Here is a 23,339-nt window from a genome sequence, read left to right as displayed (position 1 = left end):
ACACAATGTCCACGGGGACTCAAACTTATTCTTACAATCTTAATACAAAGAATCTGTATTACCTCTGTCAGATTATGCTGTAACACCTTCATCCCACAGATGAAGAAACAGGTTCAGATTAGTAAATAAACTGCCCTGATTTGGAAAGCAATGTGAGAACATTTGGCAAGAGGCGTAGAAATAATCACATAAAGAAAGTTAATGATATAATGGTAAGTAAAAAACTAAAAATAAGACACCAAAACTGAACCTACATAGTGATTACCAAAGTTTTTATTTCAGAAAATTAAAATTTGCTGGGATTGCAGATTTTTTACAGTGAAGATGCTCTCATTTTTATTTCTCTTGAAGGTGTTTATAATATGGGTATGAAAACTTACCTTTTAAATTTGGAATAATACAAAAAGAGCTGGAGATTTAATTTTGTTCATTAATAACCTTCAACTCTGCCTTTGAAAGAGCATCAAGTGAGTCACCTCCGGACTACTAACTACTGCTTTTCATCACTTCACTGGAGTAGTGCCAGTTAAGAGCAGAAGTCACTTATCTCCCCCACACCTTCTCTTTCATCTTCTAAAGCCCAAAACTTCTGGCCACTTCTTTAAGGAGCAAAAACTTACAGTCAACAAGTTGCAACAGGTGGTTTTTCTCCCCTGCCTAATCAATAAATAGGCCTGCAGACTCATAGGAAATGAACTAGCAGATATCAACTAGCAGATATTTAATGTATTTCAAATCTCCTTTTAATGCCTGAACCTGAAGTAAGTTTGCTGTAAATGAGAATGGACTAAAGTTATTGTGAGAACATAAGCACTTCTTTAATATAAGACCATTTTACGAAGATGAAGCATAGGAGAAAGGTGGTGTTTTTGCTTAAACAACAACAATTTGAAAGCATATAAAAAGCTTAAGTTATAAAGCATGTATAGACTTAACAAGCCTCTATTTCCCTGCACACCATGTTGAAATTCTGCAAGAATTTAGAGAAAAAGGCCCAGTGTATTTTTTGCAATTCTCCACTAATAACAAATGGATAAATGAAAACGCTTTAACCTCACAAATTTCTAGAACAGCAGGAATTAACAAATAGGAAAACCCCAGCCAAATTCTACAGATTTACAAAGCTAGGAATTAACCAATCATGCTTTAAAATCCTCTGGAAATACTAAACGTTCTTTAACTACTATACATTTGGAAACAAGATTATTTTTATGGCTAGTTAAAATGATCCAGTTTATTGCGTAAAAGATAAAAACCCACAAAACCTACTTTTAATGCGGACTTTATAAGAAACAGAAACTTATGGGGCCTCCCTGGTGGCACAAGGCGTTAAGTCTCACTCAGCACTATGAAGTCATCCGCAGTCACTGTAGCACTAGTTCGATCCTGACCCACACAGTGCAGCAGACCTCTCCTGACTAGCCCGATGCTCCCCTCAGCAGTGTATTTAAGTCAGTGTGCCTGTTCTGTTCCCCACTCTGTCTCTGGTGAATCCTCTCACCCATCCGAACCTCTGGCCTGTACCCCAGCTCTTGTATGCATAATAAAATAAATCTTTAAGAAAAAATAAAAATAAACTTCAAACCTCAGAAAGGTCACCATCTTTCTGGGACAATTTCCTTCTCTGTTCCCAATTACTTCCAAGGCAGTGCTTCTTAAACTTGAACATACATACAAAACACTGGGGGATCTTGTTAAAAAGAGGTTCTGCTTTGGTAGGTCTAGGGTGGGCTTGAGATTCTGCATTTCTAACAAATTCCCAGGTCCTCTACAGCATAACCAAGTAACAATGACTACCAAGGTTCTAAGTATTTTGCAGTTCAAGATTTGAGGTGATGATATTTTTAAGTTTCTCAACAACTCATCCGAGAGCTTCCTAAGTGGTCTTATGCCTGCTCTCTTGATTACTACCCTCCCAAACCATTATCACTCGCAGGAGCCACTTGGGCCTTTCTTTAAAAGTCAAAATAAGTCCCGTCTCCTATCCTTTGGTAACTTCCCACTGCCAGACTCAACTCCCAACCCCTCAACCAGACTTACTAATCACACATCTTCTTGCCTTTGCCATTCAGCCTTTCCCACGCCTCCCTCCGGGCTCTGCACTCGCACGGTGACCATTCCACCTGCCTTCCTCACCTCCTGCTCCCTGACCTCACACAAGTTTACTTCTCTACTCACTGGTCAGCTCCGCCAGCCTTTACAGCAGAGCTGCAACATGCTTATTCACACACCAGTAATCAAAACATGTATGTTAATAATCAAAACATATTTGTTAATAAACATATAGGAGTAAATGAAAGAGCAAGCATTACGTTTTTAAACTTAGTTTTACTTTATGATTTTCTTAGGATCCTTCCTTCAAGTAGCTCCAATTTATTGAGGTTTAACAGCAAGTACTTTATACCCATGGAACAGTTTAACAAGGATGAAATTTTTAATTAAGCCAGTCCAGCAAAGAATATTGAAGTCAGAAAAATGCTTACAATGCTATCATTTATTTTCCTCTGTCACTGATTTTTTATAGCTGGGAATGTTAAGAGTTAACAGAAACTTTAAGGCAAGAAGGAGAAAAGGCACCAAGATCTAAATGGCTGAGATAAACTTTTTTATTGTGATAATGTGCACAAGTATAATTCTGGGATGAAAAGATGTATGTGAAGCTGTGGTTAGCTGAGAACTCTGTTACCATCCATGGCCTCTTCCTGAAGAAAAGAAAAAAAAAATCTGAAGTCCTTATTTAAATTACTATATCATATTTACTAGTAACCAACAATAGTACAGCTGTTGTTTATCTGTATGTAAATGTTTTTCTTCAAAAGAAAATAATAATACATTGGTCTTCATGTTAACTCAATGAAGGAACTGAGACAAATATGTGACCCCCCTTTGGCAGATGAGATAGCTAAGCTCTACAGATGTTCAATGACTTCTCTAATGTGGCAGGACAGAGCCCATCTGGACTAGCTACATGCTTTTCTCACTACCACACAATTCTGTTCTAAAATATACTTTCCCCCAACTCTTTATTCTGCAATAAGAAATCAAATGTAATATCAGCTCCTGCTTGGGAGCAATTCATGCAATCTGTTTCTCCCCATCTTCACCTATGCCCCAATATCCCGTTACTGCAAAGATTGTACAAATGATCCAATAAAAGAGAATTTATCACTTTAGTATATAATATCATAGTCACTTGGCATGTTATTTAAAAACAACTATTGCTAGAGCCCAACCCCAGAGTTTCTGGTTCAGTGATCACAAGTGGGGCCTGAGAATTTATATTTGTACCAGGTTCCCAAGTCATGCTGATACGGCTAGTTTAACGACCTCATTTTGAGAACCATGGCAATAATGCAGTCCAGTTTTAACTTCCTTCATTTACGCTCTAACAAATACGCTCTAACAAATCTATGCGTAACACAGATTACCTCAGACTTCTGTCTTTTCATAGTCAGACTTTGTGAAATATAAAGGAAACAAAGAGGCAAATACTCTAACTGTAACCCAAAGCAGCATGTGAAAATCCCAGCAGAATGACCAAGTGCTTAAGCACCTGTTAAAGGAAGGGAACCCAAACAGGGATTCTGACTCCCCCTCCCTCTGGGAACACTTAGAATTAAGTGGCATCTGAGCTGAACCTCCAAAGAGTGATCCTGCCTTAAAACATGGTTTCTAAGGGCCTCCCCGGTGGCGGCACAGCGGTTGAGCGCTGGGTTGCGAAGCTGCCCGCAGCCTCTGCGGCGCCGGTTCGATCCCCGGCTGCTCCCCGGCCACCGGAGGAGGGTCCCTCATGGCGCGCAAACCTCTCCTGCCGCCAGCTGCTCCCCTCAGCAGTGGACTTCGGTCCTTCTGCCTGCTCTGCTCCCTTCTCTGGCTCTGGTGAATTCTCTCACCCTCCCGTGCTTCTGACTGTACCCAGTGCTTGTATAAATAAATCTTTAAAAAAAAAAAAAAAAAACAAAAAAACCTGGTTTCTAAGAGAAGAAACAAGGAGAGCCGAATCTCAAGGATGGGACAATGCAGAGACAGCTGTAGGGACACATGAGTATCCTGGAGTTGAGGAATAGCAGAAACTGGAGCCAAATCACAGTGGAGTCAAGTTCCAAGTTTTTGCACAGATGACCGCTCTTATCAGGGACCCAGTCTGTGGCAGTTGCAGGGGTGGGGTTAGGAACCAAGGGAGACAAAGGAAGAGGAAGTGGCGCTGCGAACAGACTCCTTTCCAGGCCCATGATGTAAGAGGTCATGATACCGGCTAAAATCATAACACTTCCTTGGCAGTCATGTTACTTGTAGTCACATTTATTTCACTCTCCTAAGGAAAGCAGTAGCTTTCCCCAAAGGGAGTAGTATAATATACTGTCCTTCTCCTCTGCATAGCTGGCCTCTAGAGTCCATTTAAGGATCCTCCCAGCCAAATTTTCAATTTAAGCTAAAAGAATTGGTGTTACCTTGACTATGAGTAATCCTAGTTGAGCAAAACTAAGACCACCACATGTGCAGAAATTTGAGCAGTTATCAGCTCATCAATTTTCCATGCCACCAAAATATATTTATGATATCTGGGTAATGCATCTCCTGGCTTACACCTGACTCACACTTTGTGGTTCTATAAGACATGCATCAAATTTGCAGTCAGAAATCCTGAATTCTGAAGAGGCAGCCTTATACCGGTTGATCTTAGTCCAATGATCTGTTTATAGAAAGTAAGAATACCTCACAGGGTCACCATTAGTACCAAGGAAAAGCACAAAAAATCTAGAACTTACTAAGTAATAGATCTATTACTTACTAAGTACTAGGCTGGACACTTTGAATAATATCATTTAATCAATTAAGATGATACAAATTAAATGTTGTGTATATTATAATCACTATTCCACCATTCAAAACAGACTCTAATTCACAAATCTCTTAGGAACTTAAAAATTGTGAATTGAAACTAGCTAACCAGTGAAAGCTTTTTTTTTTTTTTTTTTTAAATTGGTGACTTGTTCTACAATGTTATCTGAGCTTAGCATTGAAGCATTATAGACAGGTATCCAGAACCCTATGCCCCAAAATAACAATCTTTTATGCTTTCCCTAAACCCAAAATTGTTCTTAGAAATTGTGTCCCCATCTAAAATATTCAGGGTATCATTTCTGTCATCAATTCTTTTCACAATGGCAATATTTATTACATTATATCTAAGAACTTAAATTTTTCTACATGACAAACAGGTATAATAAACCCAGCAATCTTCTTTCTCAGTATAAGAAAATAAAGCAACACTAACATCTAGGTACCAAAACAAAATTGAAAGTTCTCAAAAACATAAAAATACATTTTCTTCATGATTCACAAATATAAAATCATCAATATACTTTTCCTAACAGTTAAGAAATCAAAACAAACCAACAAAAAAATTAATAATAAACTTGAGAGTAATACATTCCATGGCCTCAAGATTTTCGGTCTCCCTTTATGTCCCAAAGAAGATAAATTACTTCCTAACTCTTTTTGGACAGTGGGACAACTTCACTAAGCCAGAAAACATTTACTTTGATGCTTTTCTACTAGATCCTGTCTCCACTCCACTGTTGGTGCCAACAGAATTAGCCCTCTGTGGGGGCAGATAGGCAAAGGACAGAACCAAGTTAGGGTGGGCATCTCACAGTATCATCCTATCATTCCTTTTTTAAGTAATGAAATATTAATACTAATAACTAGAGATCCAGGATGAGAAAATTACAAAACTATATAGAGCCTGTGATCTCAACAATGCTTATGACCCTGGGCAAATTATTTGACTCTATCGTCTCACCTTTAAAACATAAGAGATGTGGGGGCCTCCCTGGTGGCACAAGGGTTTAAGACACGGCACTATGAAGCTATTTGCAGCCACAGCAGCAAGAGTTTGATCCCCTGACAGGGAGATGACCCACATGGTGCAGCAAAGCTCTCCTGACTTGCCCGCTGCACACTTCAGCAGAGTATTTCAGTCAATCTGCCTGTTCTGCTCCCCACCCTGTCTCTGGTGAATCTTCTCACCCCCCACAAACTCTGGCCTGTACCCCAGTTCTTGCATGCATAAATAAAAAAATTAAAAAAAAAATAAAACATAACAGATGTGACAGGAAGATGAGACACCACTTATAAATTCCCTACTAACATCTGGCACAGGTAAGCACTAATGAATTCTTTTCCCCTCTAACTTTTTTTTTATAATTTGTTACGTTTCCCAGCTGCAACTTTTGTGTGTGTGTGTATGTGTACGTGTGTGAGTGGGACCCTCACCGGTAGCCGGGGATCAAGCTGGTGCTGCAGAGGCTGCAGGCAGTCCTGCAACCCAGCTCTCAACCGCTGCGCCCCCAGGGGAGGCCCTCCCCTCTAACTCTTAACAGAATAGATAAGGAGAAGCTTTATGGATTAACTGGAACAAAAGCATAGTCTTTAAAATTTTTTTAGGAAGTAAACCTATAGGTAAAATGGAAGGGTGGAACATTTGAGGCATAGGAAGACAATGAAGGTAAAACCTCAGGTTGGTTTTTATAAAGAACTGCAGGTCTGCCTACCTGGAAAATCTATACAGTGTAAAGGGCTGGAATAGGAAGCAAATAGGGTAGGGTCACTTGGAGGAGGTTCCTGAATGCCAATTTAAGGGATCTAGAATAGGTACAGGTGAAATAGTTTCTGAGATGAGTAGCAGGAGTATTTTCCTATAGTAATTAAGTATTTTCTTCTAACGAGTTAAGCTGGCAGGCGTGAAACTGCAGAAAAGGTATTGCGAACCTGTTACTACAACTACTTTTTTTTTTTTTAACATGAGAGGTTCTGCTTAAATGTGTTATAGCTTTCTTCTCATTTAAAAAATACACGAACAGATGCTGAGGAAGGGGGTATTTTACATGATTTTGCATGTAAAATAACTTGAAAGAGAATGAGGGCATTGGGTGTGTACAATCAGTGTGTGTTGTGTTTCCCTGTCAGAGGTAGAAGATGGTGTCTCTTGCCTTATTACCAGCGTTTTTGTTTTTTTTTTAGATTTATTTATTTATGCATACAAGAAGTGCGGTATGGGCCAGAAGTGAGGGGGGTGAGAGGATTCACCAGACACAGAGTGGGGAACAGAACAGGCGGATCTACTGAAATCCACTGCTGAGGGGAGCAGCGGGCAAGACAGGAGAGGTCTGCTGTGCCATGTGGGCAGCTCCTTGGCTGGCCGGGATCGAACTCATGCTACAGTGTCTATGGAAAGTTTCACAATGCTGTGCTTGACCCCTTGCGCCACCAGGGTGGCCCCTTATAGCAGGGATTTTAGTGTGGTAAGTATCACTCTGTATCTCGGTTCCGTAAGCCAAAGAGATTTTTATGTTTAATCATAATTACTTACCCACCCACAGATCATTAGAAACTATTTTACCTAAATTGTTAGCCTCCACTGTAAAAATACACAAAACCAGCAAAATGCAGAAACATCTCACACAAAATCACAGAACTCTCAGGCACAGATGCTAAATAAGAAAGTAGATAAGAGGCACCCCCCCAAAAAAAAAATCAATACAGATTTAGAGACGCAGTGATTAGTCTGCCATGCAGCTTTATAGGTAAGGACAAAACTAAATAACAGATAAAAGCCTATCATTATCTCAGATGTGTTAATTAGAAAAATTACAAATACCAAACAAAGTACCAGACTGGAAGAAGGGGACAGAAAAAGGTGTTAACAAAATTCTCCTAAACTGCTTAAAATATAATCAGTTCCATTGTTACTAAGGGCTATGCAAAATGTTTGCAATAGTTCTGGGATCCACCATACTTGAAAGTTAATGCACCTTTTCTCAGTTCCTCAACATGGGGGGGTTTCTGTTAAAGAAATGCCAACACTGAACTTGTGCAACTCCTAAACCACAATATTTAGAAATAATAAAGTTATCTGGAACTAAATTTGGAGACAAAGACCATTTTTTAAAGAACTCACCACAGAAAATGTGAAGCCCGCCAATTTTAAAAGGATTTCCCTGAAAACACTTATGGGATCAGGGCACACTGTGGGTTTTTTTTCCTCCTTAATTTATTTAAATAGTACTTCATTGAGATAGGACAGTTTAAGGCATTTCCTGTGTGTAAGCTCCACCCTTCTCAGAGGGCATTTTACAACTACCCTCAAATCTTTCAAAACAGCATTTTATGAGTGCACTCCTCCTCACAGCTTCTTACAGTTTCTCCTTGGTTTCTCTTTCTTCTGAGACTACAGGAGCAGAATGACTGGACTAAGGTGATGGGTTTTCTGATGGAAATTTCCCCAGGGAGTTTTAGCCTTGGCAATATGACACAATGCCTGGTTAAGTGAAGAAAAGGTCCATTTTGAATTCTCAAACTTAAATCTGTGGGGACTCCTAAGTTAGACCCAAAGATAAGATAAGAGGCATGCCCCCACTCCTCTATTTGCTACTTTTAAGTTACCCCACCAGCCCGAGTCCCTTCAAATTTTCAAAAAGGCAAATTCCACCTTCCAAGAGCTGGAGAGGAATGAACCAAAGACATGCACTCATTCCCTAGAGGGAATGAGCTTCCTCTCAGCTAACTGCCCAAGGAATGCAGCACCATCTAGCAAATGTTTAAAATCACGTCCTGTTCTGCCTCTTGTTTTCCAGAAAAGTGTCATTACTGTCAACTATTTCACAAGACAAATAAACCTATGAATGAAATATATCCTCCTCCCTTTCCCAATGAAAACATTCTAGGACTGAGCTGCTTCCTTCCTTCCTCCTCCTCACAGGAACCACATTTGTGGCATCTAGAAGAGTTAAAATAAGAAGCATACACAGTCTGGAAGGATACTTCTTCGCAGCACTAGAGCCTTTTGCAGCCTATTACTGATTTAGAGGCTTCCAAACGGAAGGAGTTCTGTTTTCAGTTATAAATCCTTTTTCATGTATACTCTGTGACACCGCCGGGCCAGGCCTGCTGACTGGGCAGGGGCAGCCAAGGGCTGCAGGGGCCAACCCTGCCACAGGTTGCAGCCCACCCCCACACATACTCCTGCACAGAAGACCTTAGCCTCCATAAAAATATATGTGGCTAAATATTGAATTCATTCAATTGAGACTAATATAGACTCCAAGAAACCTGTAATTGATCCAACCACTGCAACCCATCGCATTGGAATGACAATAACTGGCTTTCATTATAAATTACATAGCCCACTAAATTGATGGGAAGACTCTCCCCCAACACAATACATCAAAAGAATTAAAATTAAGCATCAGAATCAAAACTGTAATTTACCCGAGGCTTAGGAACAAAAAGACCACTCCCTCCACCCCTCTGCTATTGTTCTATAGTACTAGGTCTCTAACAGTGCACTTTACACCTTTAAGACTCCCAGAGGTAACAGGCCTAGGATCTGGGAAACAGTGGTGACCGGGAATCAAATACTTCCATAGTAATAGGTCTATTAGCATGGGTCTATCGAAATGCAAAGATAACTGAAGGGCAGAAAATGTTTGCGGCTCGAGATACCTGACAACCAAGAGAATCAAAAGGATACTGGAGAGAAAAAGAGAGAGACTCCAAATGGTAGCTTTTCGGAAGCACACAGTGAGAAACTGTCTCCTTTAAGTAGTGAGTGGGGTGATCGAGGTCACCCAGCGGCTTTGGGGCCAGCCTCTGCGCCGTCTCCCGTCCTCATTAGGGTCACGTTCCATATGGTTCCCATAAAGCCACAGGATCCCTGCAGGTATTGCCCCAGGGGTAGGCCTGGCCTTCGGGAGAGGGGCTTACCTTGTAGTTGCTTGAACCGCCCTTCCAGCTGGTTGTAGTTGTAAGGCACCTGCCCGGTGTAGGCGGGCGACAGCGGCCCGGAGATGCTGGACGTCCTCTGTAGTTCCATTATGCCGGGCGTGAAGCCCCAGCGAGCTGCACGGTGGAAACCCCGCGGCGCTCCCCTCTACGCCCATCAAACACGCAGCAGCTTCCGGACGACCTGGCTCCCAGCCCCGCGCTCACTCGGCGAGCCCCATGCGGGTCAGAAGGCCCGGCAGGGCGAGCTGGTCGGAAGCTGGTTGCAGCGGAGTCCACCTGGGCCCGCCCAGCAGCTACCACTCGGGCATCTAATTCCTCGCCGCTTTCCTTTTGTGGTCCCGGGCTGGAAGCTTGAAATAAATGACCGAGGAGGGCGGGAGGATGGGGGAGGAGGCGCAGGCCCTACTTGAATTTTCTTTTAAAAGTGGCCAATCCTCGGCACGCCGGGTCGCCGGGCCGGCGCTCGCGGGGCAGCACACCTCCTCCCGCTGCCCGCGGCGGCCGCCGGTTTGTAATTTAACCGGGAGCCGCGCCGCGCCGGGCTGATGTCACCTGATTAGCATAACAGCGTCGCGGAGGAAGCGCCGGCGCGCCGCGAGGGGGGCGCGGGCCGCGGGGACCCCCCGCCCCGCCCCGAGCCGCCCCCGGGACCCTCCGGAACAAAGCCGCTGGGAGGACCACCTCCCTCGGCGCGCCCCTCGTAACGGGAAAGCCTCCGGGTACTACCGCGGGAACGGCGCGGAGCCCGCGGGCCCGCCCGGCGGCCCAGCCACCGCTCGGCGTCCGCGCGGACCACTCGGCCTCGCGGGGCGCGCACCTGGGCGCGGGGTCACCTGGGCGCGGGGTCACCTGGGCGCGGGCGCCGAGCACGTCGCGGCCCGGAGCGCGGCGAGCAAAGTCCCGCGCCCCCCGCCCCTCGGCCCCCGCCCCGGGCGCGTCGCGAGGCCGCAGTGAGGGGAGGGTACGTTCGGGCCCACTGAGGTATTCTGAACGGACGTCAGCTGCCATAGTGAAATGCTAAGCCAGAGGTTTTCTGGGATCACACCGGTAATTCGATGCAAGGAAGATTTATGGGCGCACCGATGTGCAAGGCATTCTGGGAGAAAGGTACACAGGTAAACATCTCAAGTAGCCCTGACTGGGAAGCGCTAATAAACCAATGACGAGATAAGAGAACAGAAATTAGGCTCAAATCCTACTTTGATTTATAAAAATGGCATCTAGCTTTGGGTTCTTCAAATTTTTAAACTTACCTCCCTAGCTTCTCACTCATCTCAACCAAAAGCAAAGTCCTCTACATAGAAAACAACAGCGATCAAAATGTATTCTTGGGGAAAACTGACCCTACTTTCTTTTCCCTACCCTCATTCCTCCCTCCCACCCGCCTCCTCACTAACTACAGGTAAACAACAAATTGCTATAGCCACTGAAGATGGTAATTTCATTCCTGGGGGAACCCAGTCTGCACTGAAGAGGTGGGCTCCACCTCAGGGGGACTTTAGTCCCCAGGACACCGTAATTCAAGCAACTGCATCCTGCCTAGGGCCAGAGTTAACACAAGCCTAGAGTCCAGCTAGACACTCAATTCTGGACAGCCTCATGCCTACCCAGAAGGCTGGGTTTTTATGTGCAGAGTCAACCTTTAGCTTCCTTAAGCCACACCCAGGATTTGAAGACATTTCTACCATCAAAGAGACAGTTATTTCCTAAGGCCCCTTTACTGGGGCAATTTACAGGCTGACAGGAAACTAGGCAGGAAGGAGGCAAAACTTGGGATCTTAGAAGAAGCACTTGACTAGGATTTCCAAGACCTGAATTTCCAGTCCTAGCCAAGCTTCTTAATCACCTATAACCTTAGACGAAACCCTGGATTCTTTCTAAACCTCTGCTATCAGAAAAGGATAATTAATGCCTACCTCTATCAGGTCATTGAGGGGACACTATTCAAAATTAGGATGTATTTTACAAAATGCATCTCGTCTTGCATTTACTTCCCTCCCCACCCCCCACCCCCCAAATATAGTACATCAAGACTACAAAAAGTGGGATGTAGAATTTTCTTAAGTTCTTAACAGGCCACCTTTTAAGTTACTACATATGCTGGTAAAACAGTAAGTCAGTCTAAGTGTCCAGCTATGGGCACAGAGAACGAGATTGCAAAGTGCTTGCCAATTTACATTTTCTTTTTAATCTTTAAGCCACTTAGGAATGGAGTATAAGTCACAACTCTTAGTGTCTCCCTTTCAGGTCCCTCAGGTATGGGGAAGTACAGGATATAAGCTTTCTAATTAGCCAGGTTACATGCAATGTGATGGGGTAGAGGCTGGACCAGTGGAGCCACACTTAACCCTAAAGAACAGACTTGGAGCAAGTCAGGCAGAAATGTGTATATGCAAGTATGGGAAAGAAGGGTTTTGAGGCAGTGGAAGGGTTTAATAACCTGGTAAGGAGCAGAAGTGAGAAAAGGGAAATCTATTTGGTGTGATAGGGCCAAGGGAGAACAGTGCAACAACCCTGGTGGCTCATCTGGCCACCTCCTACTCAGCAGTGGGGAGAAGGTGAAGGAAGTCCAAAGGTCATTATTGCATTCAGTAGTTACTAGACACCAATTGTGTGCAAAGCACAGTGCCAAGTGTTTTAGAGGATTCAGAGATAACTGGGAATGATGCTGGTCAAAAACAGGACAAATATGCAAACAGCCCAATACAAGAATAAAATAAAGGGGGGGGGGAGGGGAGACAGGCCCAGGGAGTCACATCTGTATTGAAATGCAGGCAGAATAACTGTAGAAGAGAGGCATTTGACCAGACCTTGAAACACAAGTAGACCACCAGCTAGGAGGAGACTGACGTCTCTTCCAGGGAGGGAAAGCAGCACAGGTAAAAGAACCCACCTATCTGTTCAGTGAGTGCTACAGTTTGGCTGGAGTGTAAGTGTTATAGGACAGGGAGAGGGGCACCCCAGACCCCCACAAACCTGCCTATTCTAAATGGGTTCTGTCATCCGCCGCATCAACACAAAATATAGGAGACTTTAATGGGAAGGAACTTTAATAAAACTAGGAAACAATACAGGTAAGGCAAAGAGTCTAGTTTCTAAATCAAGCACCCAAAGTTACCCGTCCCCTCGTGGGTAAAAGTCCATCCAAATGGGATTGGCCCAGAGCAAGGCCCCAAGGCCTGCCACAAGTCTAAAGCATCTTCCAGTGGGGACCCACAGAAAAGGGTCACAAACAACCAGACAAGCCCGGAAGGAAAAGAGCAAAATCAACATCAAGCTAAAAGCTGCCATTGTCACCTCCCCACGGGTCTCACCGACATCTGTGTCACCTAGTCCACGACCAAAAGACAAGCGCAGTTTCTTCACGTGTCTCTAGGCTCCATGTGCCTCCTCAGGTCTCCTGGCTCCATCCTGCTTCCTTCCTCAGTCTCTTCTCCAGCTTCTCCCCTTCCTGCTCAGCTCCACCCTCCCTTGGGTGGGGCAGGGAACCTCCCCCTTTCCTGGGACCACCCTGTTACATAAGGAGCTATCAGGATGGAAGGAACATGAAAGGCAGACTTAGAGCTAAACCTAGGGTGGGAATTGTTGGAGACTTTTCAGTTAGAGGACAGAGTTGGCTTGGGTTCTAGACAGGATTAATCTGGCAGTGAAGGATTAGAGCAGGTTGAAAAGAGACTGATGGCAGCAAGGTCACTTAGGTGGTTACTACAGTTGTCCAGGTCAAAGGACCAGCCAGGGTATGGCAAGAGGACTGAAAAGAATGGGCCGATGCAAGAGTTAGTCCATATGACTTTGGTAACAGACTGCATGTGGCGGCTCAAAGGATTGAAGAAGACAGGTTTTTAGAGCATTCTGGGGATTATAGGGAAGGACTGAATATTTCTGTCTACATAGACTGAATCAGAGCCACCTGCAACACCATGGGGTGACAGGTCCAGAAGTGATCAAGGATGTGAAACTAGAGCTCAAGCCTGAAAAACTAAAGAGTTGAGAGTAAAGTAGGATTACACCTAGGACAGGAGGTAAGAGACAAGGAGTCTGAGCATACAGCTCTGGCGAAAGCCAGGATTTGGGAGGAAGAAGAAACAGCAGAAATTTAACAGGGTGGTCCCCAGAAAAAGGATAGGTTCCAGGTTCCCTGCCACATCCACGGAAGGGCGGAGCTGAGCAGGAAAAGAGAAGCTGGAGAGAAGGGAGAAGGAAGAATGGATAGCAAGGAGACCTAGAGGAGGCACGTGGAGCAGAGAGACGTGAAGAAGCTACACTTGCTTCTTAGTCTTGAACTGGTTGAAATAGTTGTGAGTGAGAGAATCGTGGGGAGGTTAACAATGACAGTGTTTATCTTGGTTTTGATTTTACTCTTTTCCTTCTGTAACAGGGTGGTCCCCAGGAAAGGGGGAGGTTCCCTGCCCCACCCAAGGGAGGGTGGAGCTGAGCAGGAAGAGGAGAAGCAGAAGAAGAGACTGAGGAAGGAAGGAAGCAGGATGGAGCCTAGAGACACGTGAAGAAACTGTGCTTGTCTTTTGGTCGTGGACTGGGTGACACAGATGTCGGTGAGACCCGTGGGGAGGTGACAATGGCAGCTTTTATCTTGATGTTGATTTTGCTCTTTTCCTTCCGGGCTTGTCCGGTTGTTTGTGACCCTTTGCTGTGGGTCCCCACTGGAAGATGCTTTAGACTTGTGGCAGGCTTTGGGGCCTTGTTCTGGACCAATCCCATTTGGATGGACTTTTACCCACGAGGGGACGGGTAACTTTGGGTGCTTCATTTAGAAACTAGACTCTTTGCCTTTCCTGTATTGTTTCCTAGTTTTATTAAAGTTCCTTTTCATTAAAGTCTCATATGTTTTGTGTTGATGCGGCGGATGGCAGAACCCATTTAGAATAGGCAGGTTTGCGGGGTTTGGGCTGCCCCTCTCCCTGTCCTATAACACTTCCAGACTTGCCTGGCCATTTCTGCCCCTTTCCTATGGGTCCCCACCAGGAAGTACCTTAGACCTGTGACAGGCTTTCGGGCCTCAGCAGCCCTGCTTTGGACCAACCCTGTTTGGCTGGGCATTAACCCCCGAGGAGATGAGTAACTTAATTTGGAAACTTAATTTGTGCTTAATTTGGAAACTTTATTCTTTGTCTTTTTTTGTATTATGCACTAATTGTATTAAAGTTCCTTTCCATTAAAGGACTTACGCACTAAAGTATGTTTTGTCTTGATGCAACTGATGGCAAAACCTATTTAGAACAGGCAGGTTTGGAGGTTTTGGTATGCCGCTCACCCTGTCCTGTAACAGAAATACCAAGGGACTTACAGAAGGTAAATCCAAGAGAGCTATTCAAGGGGAAAGGTGATTAGAGGGCATCACATGCTGCAAAACAAGGAACTAGAAGTCAGAGAGAAGGTGATCAGTGTGTGAATTAGGAGGTCAGTGGGGTGACAAAATCTAGAGCCAAAGAATGAGGAGAAAGAAGAACAAGCAGGTAGGGGTGGTAAAGATAAGACAAGTGAATGGTGGTACAGGACTAGGGGAAGGGGATCCTGGGGCAGAGTGCAGCTGAGTGTGAGCTCTGTGTACAGGTTTTAGCTCTGAGTTGACATAGTTATGGACAGGAGAGTAGGAAAATTGCTCAAAGCTATGGTTCAAGCAGCCAATTTCTGTCAAGATGATGAAGGAATTTAAGAAGCAAGCCCAGATATAACTTAATGAAGCAAGAGGCCAGGCATCCCACCCACAGTTTCATGTATAGTGATCTAAGAAGAATCCCGAAGATATGTAAGATAGACACATGCAAGTGAGTGGGAACATTAATGAGGATGAAAGTTTTCAGAATGCTCAACAGTCAGCTAAATTTTCTGCAGAAATACTGTAGTTCAGTCCATTCCCTTACTCTTCTTTAATCCAAAAAAACTACTGTCCCTTACCCAGGCCAAGGATATCAAGACCTGTGGCCAACTATGAAGAGCAGTGTGCCTGCCCTCAAGTGGCTTCAAGAGTCCAAGGCATAAGAAGGATGGGCACAACTGAACAGCCACGTTAGCAATGGGCCTGAAGCAACTGCAGCCTGAGGAACTTGTATCTGCTGTCGTTGTGATGCCAGAATGGTAACACTGAGTGCCCATGGTTCTCTGTGGACAGCACAAACTAGAAATGTGTGCTATGGGGGAAGGACACAAATCTAAAGTCAGGTACTCAGGGTCAGCCCAACCCTGAGTGTTCCTAAGAAGCCAAGGAATTGCAGGCCTGTCTCATCTTCCCTGGGCCTCAAAATCCTCACTTACAAATCAAAAAGGTTATAATCTAAGGTCATAAAATTTCTTCTGGTCCTAAAGGCATTTATTAGTTACTTGATCTTCCCCTGCTTAGAAACCGCTGTTGTAGTCTCAATTATTCATCACCATGTAAACTGAATGGTCATAGTAACATCATTACAATATTACTGCACACACACTATAGTTTACAAAATGCTTTCATATACATTTACTCAATGGACTAACGCTATGAGGGAGCTATTCTATCCATTTTGTAGATAAGGCATCTGAGGTTCAAAGACTGATAAGTACCTCACCAGGTTCGCACAGCTGGTGAGTGGTAGAGTGACACCTGGATCCCAGACCAACCTAGTCCAGCACTGTTTCTCCTATGTATTCAGAGTATCCAGATTACTATTGGTTCCTGAGCTTTTCAGGAAAACCATGAAACTTGATAGATAAACCTAAGATCCAAGCAGTCTTCCCCAGGAAACACAGCACTTAGTTTGAGTCAGGACCAGAACAAGGACCAGACACCTCTCTGCTAGTTCACACAGAGGTTGCCACTTTAAGAGTTCTGTTGCTGTGAATGGGATCTGTCTGGTCTTATGTGGTTTGGTTTTTCTTTTTCTCATACTTGACAGATCTGCACATGCTGTGACTTAGCGTGTAACAGGGATGCAAACACTACAGAGGCAAGATGAAACCTCTGTCTGTTCCAAGAGGCTTATGTATTCTTGGGAAGCAAACTTGAAAGGATAAACTATGGAGTGTTCATTTCCTGAACATCTAAACATTAGTAAGACTGAAAATATCTGTGAGAAGATGGCCAAAATGCTAAAATGTGATGGGATTTATATATTCAAGAACTTGAAAAACAAACCCAAAAGCAGGGAAATGGTAGGAACCTGGAAGGACAAAAAAAGGTTTCACAGAAAAACTGACACATTCTTTACCATTTTTCTACTGCCATTTCAAGACCTGCCTTCGGCTCACCACTGTGAAATCCCTGACAGCTGGATTACCACAGCCAATGCCTTTAAAGGAAACCAAAACAGGGCCTCCCTGGTGGCGCAAAGGGTTAAGATGCAACCTATGAAGCTGTCTGCAGCCACTGCAGCAGAAGTTCTATCCCCAGACAGGGAGCAACCCACATGGCACAACAGACCTCTCCTGTTTTGCCTGCTGCTCCCCTCAGCAGTGTATTTCAGTCAATCTGCCACTGCCCCCTGGTGAATCCTCTCACCCCCCCCCCCACACCTCTGGCCTGTACCCCAGTTCTTGTAAGCATAAATAAATAAATCTTTAAAAAATAATAAAGGAAACCAAAATACTACTACTAGAACGATCCTAGTGTGGCCAGATAGAGAAGCAGTCTCCATATGATGCCATTATATTTATTTATGTTCCATGGGGCTGAGGCCAGCTCACCGACTCACTTCTTCAGGAGCCTTCTGCCCACTTCCAGACTTGAATCCTTAACTGTGATCACTGTTCCTCCACTTCCACTGTATAATTCCCAGAGCATCTCCCATCCCCAAATGAAAGTTGTAGCCAGTTCCTCTCTTTCCAGAGGCACCTCCCACTCAAGGCCCACAGCCTGGGCAGCTAGTAGCTCTTCCCTCTTAACAATCCACAGGACATCCAGAAGATCAGGGCTAAGACAACTCCTTTTGAGTCCGGTTTTGGAAATACAAAGGTGAAGGAGTGAAGATGGTTAAAGACAGACTAAGAAAGACTTGCAACCTAGGAAGCTGGCTCTGTACTTTTTTTTTTTTTTTAATATTTATTTATTTATTTATACAAGCACTGTGGTGAGAGAATTCACCAGAGCCAGAGCAGAGAGGAGAAAAGACAGACAGACGTAGGACACTGCTGAGGGGAGCAGTGGGCGCAGCAGGAGAGGTCTGCATGCCATGTGGGACCCTTGCTGGCAGCTGGGGATCAAACCAGTGCTGCAGAGGCTGCAGGCAGCTTCGCAGCCCAGCACTCAACCACTGCACCACTGGGGAGGCCCTGGCTCTGCACTTTCTAACTGTGATTCTCTAAGCCTGAAAACTTTGCTCAAGAATGAGACCAATCACAGGGTGAGGTAAATGTTTGCAAAGATATTAGCTCTATCCTAATAGCTGTGATTACTAGTCTTTAATCTCTTCATGGAGAATATTTCAGAAATGAATTCTACCCCACCCTCAGCTATCTCTTAACAAAGGAGACTGTCTCCTGGCAGCTGTTGTAGCGTTCACAAGCAATCACCCACCTGGGAATCAGCCTGGGGACCAACATAGTCACCCTTTGGATTTTTAGCCAAGTACAGTTTGCCAGTGTTGGGCCAGTCCTCCCTCTGAGAGGTATTCATAAACCCCAGTCCCTTCCTAACTGACTCCTCTGGGAAAGGCATCTTCAAACTCAGTAATACCTCATGATGGCAGTCCACAATACTCATTATGAAACAAGTTCTAAAAAGGCCAACGTTGGTTTTAGAAAGGCCAGATTTTCAGATGGCCAAATTTTACTCTTCAAGCTTTAATTTCTCTTCTACTTAGAATTCTAAGTTCTGAAATATCAAATAGAAAAGACTAAAGGTGTTTTTCTACCTGCTGCAAAGGCTATTTCTGTTCCTTGGCAGATATGGAGAAATGGGTAATTTTCTCTTCCTCTTATACCTCCCACCCTCTCACCTGTGCAGGCACATTTGTGTATACACACACACACACACACACACACACACAGCCCTCCAAAATCATCTAGTTACATCGCTGAATCTGAAATACCAGAGCAAATCTAATTTCCATCCATATCCTTTTCTGCTTCTTGTTCAACTGGTCACAGCAGAACTAAATACAAAGCACCTAACATTTCTACTGAGGAGAAAAATGTTAAGTCACATTCAGTAACAACCACCCAAAGTCCTAGGGAAGGAAACATTCATTGACTCTTCTACCCCAGCCAAATCTTATCCATGCATTCTTATCATGTCTGTTATATGCACACACAAAGCTTCTCTGTATGGGCATAAGAATGCCCCAGTCCAGAGGCCCCACCTTTGGCAAACAGGTGTTGCTATGGCTGCGAATATAACACCAGTCGGGGCCAAGACTGGGCTCCTGAGCTACATGCAGAGTGGTTCAAAGGCAAAGAACATCTGAGGAATGTAGTTGGGGCCAGGCCTGCTCTTGCCCAGGATTTTTGATTCTGCTTCCCCACCTCCAATAATGAAGGGGAAAAGCTGAAATACACAGGTCAGTTTTACAAGGGGGGAGACGGCCTGGTAAGAAGATGCTATTGCCTGAAAACAGTTCATGGGAAAAGAGGAAATATAAATCTATAGTTTGTCAAAATAGTTGCTTGGACCCTGCCCTCAGAGAAGGTATCCACTCTCATGGTATCTTTTCCAGGGGCTTAACATGGACCAGCTATAATGAGGAAAGAACCCATTCAATAGCTACCTAGAGGGGAAAGAAGAGGGATTCAAACCCCATCATCAAGACAGGGGTTCCTTACTACCTGGTCTACACAGAGTAAGAGTCAACCTACCCAACATGATCTCAGGCCCACCTGGAGACTTAGGTAATTAGAACAATCAAGGCTATCAGAAGTTATTTCTTCCTTGTAGGCACTTTCAACATAATTGAGGACAAAGGACAAGGAAATAGCCAAGTGTGCATACAGGCAGATACAGAAATGTGGTACATGTAACAAATGAGGTTAGTGATAGTTACAGTAAATACCATTCTGAATGGATCAAGAGCATTTATCTACTAGGTGGCTGAGAAAAAAACAGCAAAGTGGGGTTTCTTCCACATGAATGCTCCCTGTTGCTATACTCTCTTATCTGCAATTTTAATGCTTCTAATTAAATCCCTGCCAAATGTGCCATACTAACATGAGAGTGTAGGTTATTTTATTTATTAATTGAGGGTTGAGGAGGTATTGTTTTGTTCTTTGCAGAACAGGTCTGGATTCCCCAGTTGCAGGTCTATGGAACAGTGTGTACACACAGTGTGTACACACAGTCCTGGCATGTTGAAATGTAAAATATTTTAAGGATGCAGTCATTATTTCCTCCTCAGCACCTGAGCTTCTGCCGATCTCTCAATGAGATAGCACAGCCTCCTTCCCAGAGGACTATGCTATGCAGCCACTCACTGGCCACAGGCTCTGAATAATTCATGGTCAGTCACTCAGGAGTTCCAAGGCTGCCAGCTGCCCTTAACCAGGAGGCAGGCTCTAGGTTTACTGTAAAAGAATTAAACACTGTCAACATCCTTGAAATCTTTACAGAAACAATCCTTCCCTTTTCTTTTTCTCCCCATTTTAAACCAGGTACTTTCCTATTAGATCAACGGGGAACTGACTTTTCCTCCAAGGAGGACAGATCCCAAGTACACAGGCAGGGTGGAGGAAAAGGGATGTCTTCAAATAAGTGCACGATCAGGATGCCATCCCCGCAACTCAGGATTCTGACATGACAAGGACTGGCATTGTGTCTGACATGGACCCCTGTTCAATAAATGGCAGTACTAGTCCCTTCTCCCCCCCTGACCCTCTGCTCCAGCCACACTGATATGTGCTCCACCACCTCTCTTGGGCTTTCTCACCTCATACCTCTATTTCTGAAGTGTCCCTTTCCTCTTGGTCTAAAGCCCACCCATAATTCTAGTGTAAAACCACTCTCCTCCAGGAAGCCTTCCAAGCTTATCCAAACTAGGATGATCGCTCCTTCGCAGAAACCCTATACCAGTACAGTCAGCCCAGCTCATCTGGCACCCTTTTGCACACTACCTCGGAGTATTGTTTATCTCTTCTTGTGCAGCAGTCTTATCTACCCAATTAAAATAATGGAGAGTACACCTGTTACAGACTCAAGAGAAGTGAAAAGTTGGACTGTAGTCTCAGCTTTTGATACTAACTGGCTTTGAGACCCTGAATCTGTCTCCCAGCTTCTCCAATGCTCTCCCTGAATGCCAAGGGATGTGAAATACAAAATCCCCAAGGTTCTCTAGATATAACACTCTTGGGAAATAAATCATTACCTGATTTAGGGCAGATGCCAATCTTTAACCACCTTCACTTCATACTCCCTAGCCCATTATCCTTTAAGAAACAGTTCTTCAAGAACAACTTAGCCATTTCACAGAAACCTGAACAGAGCAAAGGGCTCTGTGACAGAACGGGCACCTTATGGTGAATTCCAGAGCTTATTCCACCTTCTGTGGAATGCTGGAAGAGGAGGTGAGGAACATGGATTAGGATGAGTTTTCTCTGATTTGGAGCCCGGGTCCATACCTTAATCCTTCATGATGAGAAGATGAGAACTAGAACTCCTAACAGGTGTCAGGAAGGTCATTCTCAAAATTCTCCTACGTTAGCCAACCATCTTATTTTATAAATAAGGAAAATGGGGCAGAGTAGCATGTCCAGAGATATAAAAGTTAGTGCATACCTGAAATTAGAAAGGGTGCCTCCTGAATGCCTGCTGCCTCCTTCATTTTCTATAGCAGACCTAAAGGTATAGGGAAACGAGGACAAAGGAAGTGGCAGGCGCTGTTCCTGCCTCTCTGCTCATGGAGTGGGCCCAGAGCTCCAAATCAGAGAAAACTCATCCTAATCCATGTTCCTCACCTCCCCTTCCAACATCCAACACTAAGCTGGAGCCTACAGGCTTGGACTAAGCAGCAGATGGCCATCTCTCTCTGTCCTCTGATGGCCAACAAGTACCAGCAAAGAGAGAGTGAGAACCAGACTGTGGCAGCTTCAGTCTCATCCTCCCAGGCTAGCCCAGAAACAAACACACAGTCAGCCCAAATCAGCTCTGCTCAAAGATTTTTTATCTTAGTTTTCAGCACTGGACATTTTTATTCTTATAATGTTCTGAGGGGGAACAGCTTACTCAGGAGGCATTTTTTAAAAAAACACCTGACATATGGATACATTGATTACAACCAGAACTTTTAATGACAAGTAAGGAATAAAATGAGACTAAGCCCTTTCCTAAAACCTGTCATGCCTACCACCATAATCACCTTTCCTCTCATGTATGTTACCTCTTCTATCACCCTTTTAATTACCATCTACCAGGAAAAATACAAACTATGAACATGCAGGTGCCCTTCTCCACTAGACCTACTTTTACTAACATCATAAAATCTTCAGTAAAGGATGGGGAAAAATTGGAACCCTTGTGCACTAGTGGTGGGACTGTAAAATGGTACAGCTATAGTGGAAACCAGTATGATAATTTCTCCAAAACTTAAAAATATGTAAAACCGAGGCTACCAGAGGGGGAGGGTAGGAAGGAGAGCAAAATGGAGAGGGGAGCAATGGACTATGGGGGAGGACTATGAGTGACTTGGTGGCAGGTGTGGTGTGTTAACTACACTAAAGCATATATAATGTTGTAAACCAATGTTACCTCAATAAAAAATAATAAAGTTAACAAAAACTTAAATAAAGAATTATGATCCAGCAATTCAACTTCTGAGTATATAACCAAAAGAGCTGGAGAGCTGATAGCTGCACCCGTGTTTACTGCAGTGTTATTCAAAGAACCAATGAGGTAGTAACAACATAATTGTCCATCAATGAATATGGGCACATACATACAGTAGAATAATAGCTTTTAAAAGGAAATTCTGTCAAATGCTACAACACTGATGAATCTTGAGGACAATACTGCTAAGTCATTATGAAGCTATTTTGAAATAAGTTAGTCAAAAAAGATGGTGGTGTATGAATCCACTTTTATGAGGTATCGAGAGTAGTCACACTCACATAAACAGAACGTAGAATGGTTGCCAGGAGCTGGGTAAGGGGGAGATAAGTTGTTTAGCAGGTATAGAGTTTCAATTTTGCAAGATGAAAAGGTTCTAGAGATCTGTTATAAACAATGTAAATATAACTAACACTGCTGAACTGTCCAATTAAAAATGGTTAAGATGGTAAATTTTATGTTGTGTTTTTACCATAATTAAAAACAAACAAACAAAAAGCTACAGTTAAGGACTCAGGGTAGGGAAATAAACATTAGATAAAGCCATGTGTTAGGCATCTGTAACTCAAGCAAGAATAAAACATTCTCAAATGCTATCCACCAACACACTGCTCTCTCCAAAGCCTCCCTTCAAACCTTAAGGAGTAAAAAACTTTATGAGAATCCTGCCAAGTCTCATTTTTATAATAAAAGGTCTAATAAATTGCCTCCAAACCTCACTTCTATGTACAATGTTGCACAGCACTGTACCTCCCCTTTACCAGTTACCACTGTACCTTCCCTTTCCCAGGCCTTGGGAATCTCTGCAAGTCCA

At 43.9% G+C, this 23,339-nt stretch overlaps 1 protein-coding gene across 2 annotated transcripts in view; it reads right to left on the bottom strand.

Annotated features, from left to right (window-relative positions):
- Positions 1-23,339, bottom strand: part of SPTBN1 (spectrin beta, non-erythrocytic 1) — a 148,275-nt gene that overhangs the window by 97,457 nt on the left and 27,479 nt on the right. Inside the window, exon 1 of one of the 2 annotated variants that reach the window (XM_037527414.2) lies at positions 9,769-10,267. The exons of the other annotated variant lie outside the window; for it this stretch is intronic. Coding sequence (XP_037383311.1) covers positions 9,769-9,877 — 109 coding nt within the window. The 5' untranslated portion in view covers positions 9,878-10,267. Of the gene's footprint in view, positions 1-9,768; positions 10,268-23,339 lie in introns of those variants that run through there. 2 annotated transcript variants of the gene reach the window in all.

This window comes from Talpa occidentalis, unplaced genomic scaffold, assembly GCF_014898055.3.
Source record: "Talpa occidentalis isolate TD23 unplaced genomic scaffold, MPIMG_talOcc4v2.1 talOcc4.5, whole genome shotgun sequence".
Lineage (NCBI taxonomy): Eukaryota > Metazoa > Chordata > Mammalia > Eulipotyphla > Talpidae > Talpa > Talpa occidentalis.
Note: the sequence above shows the minus strand (reverse complement) of the source record. Positions and strands in the feature narration are given on the sequence as shown.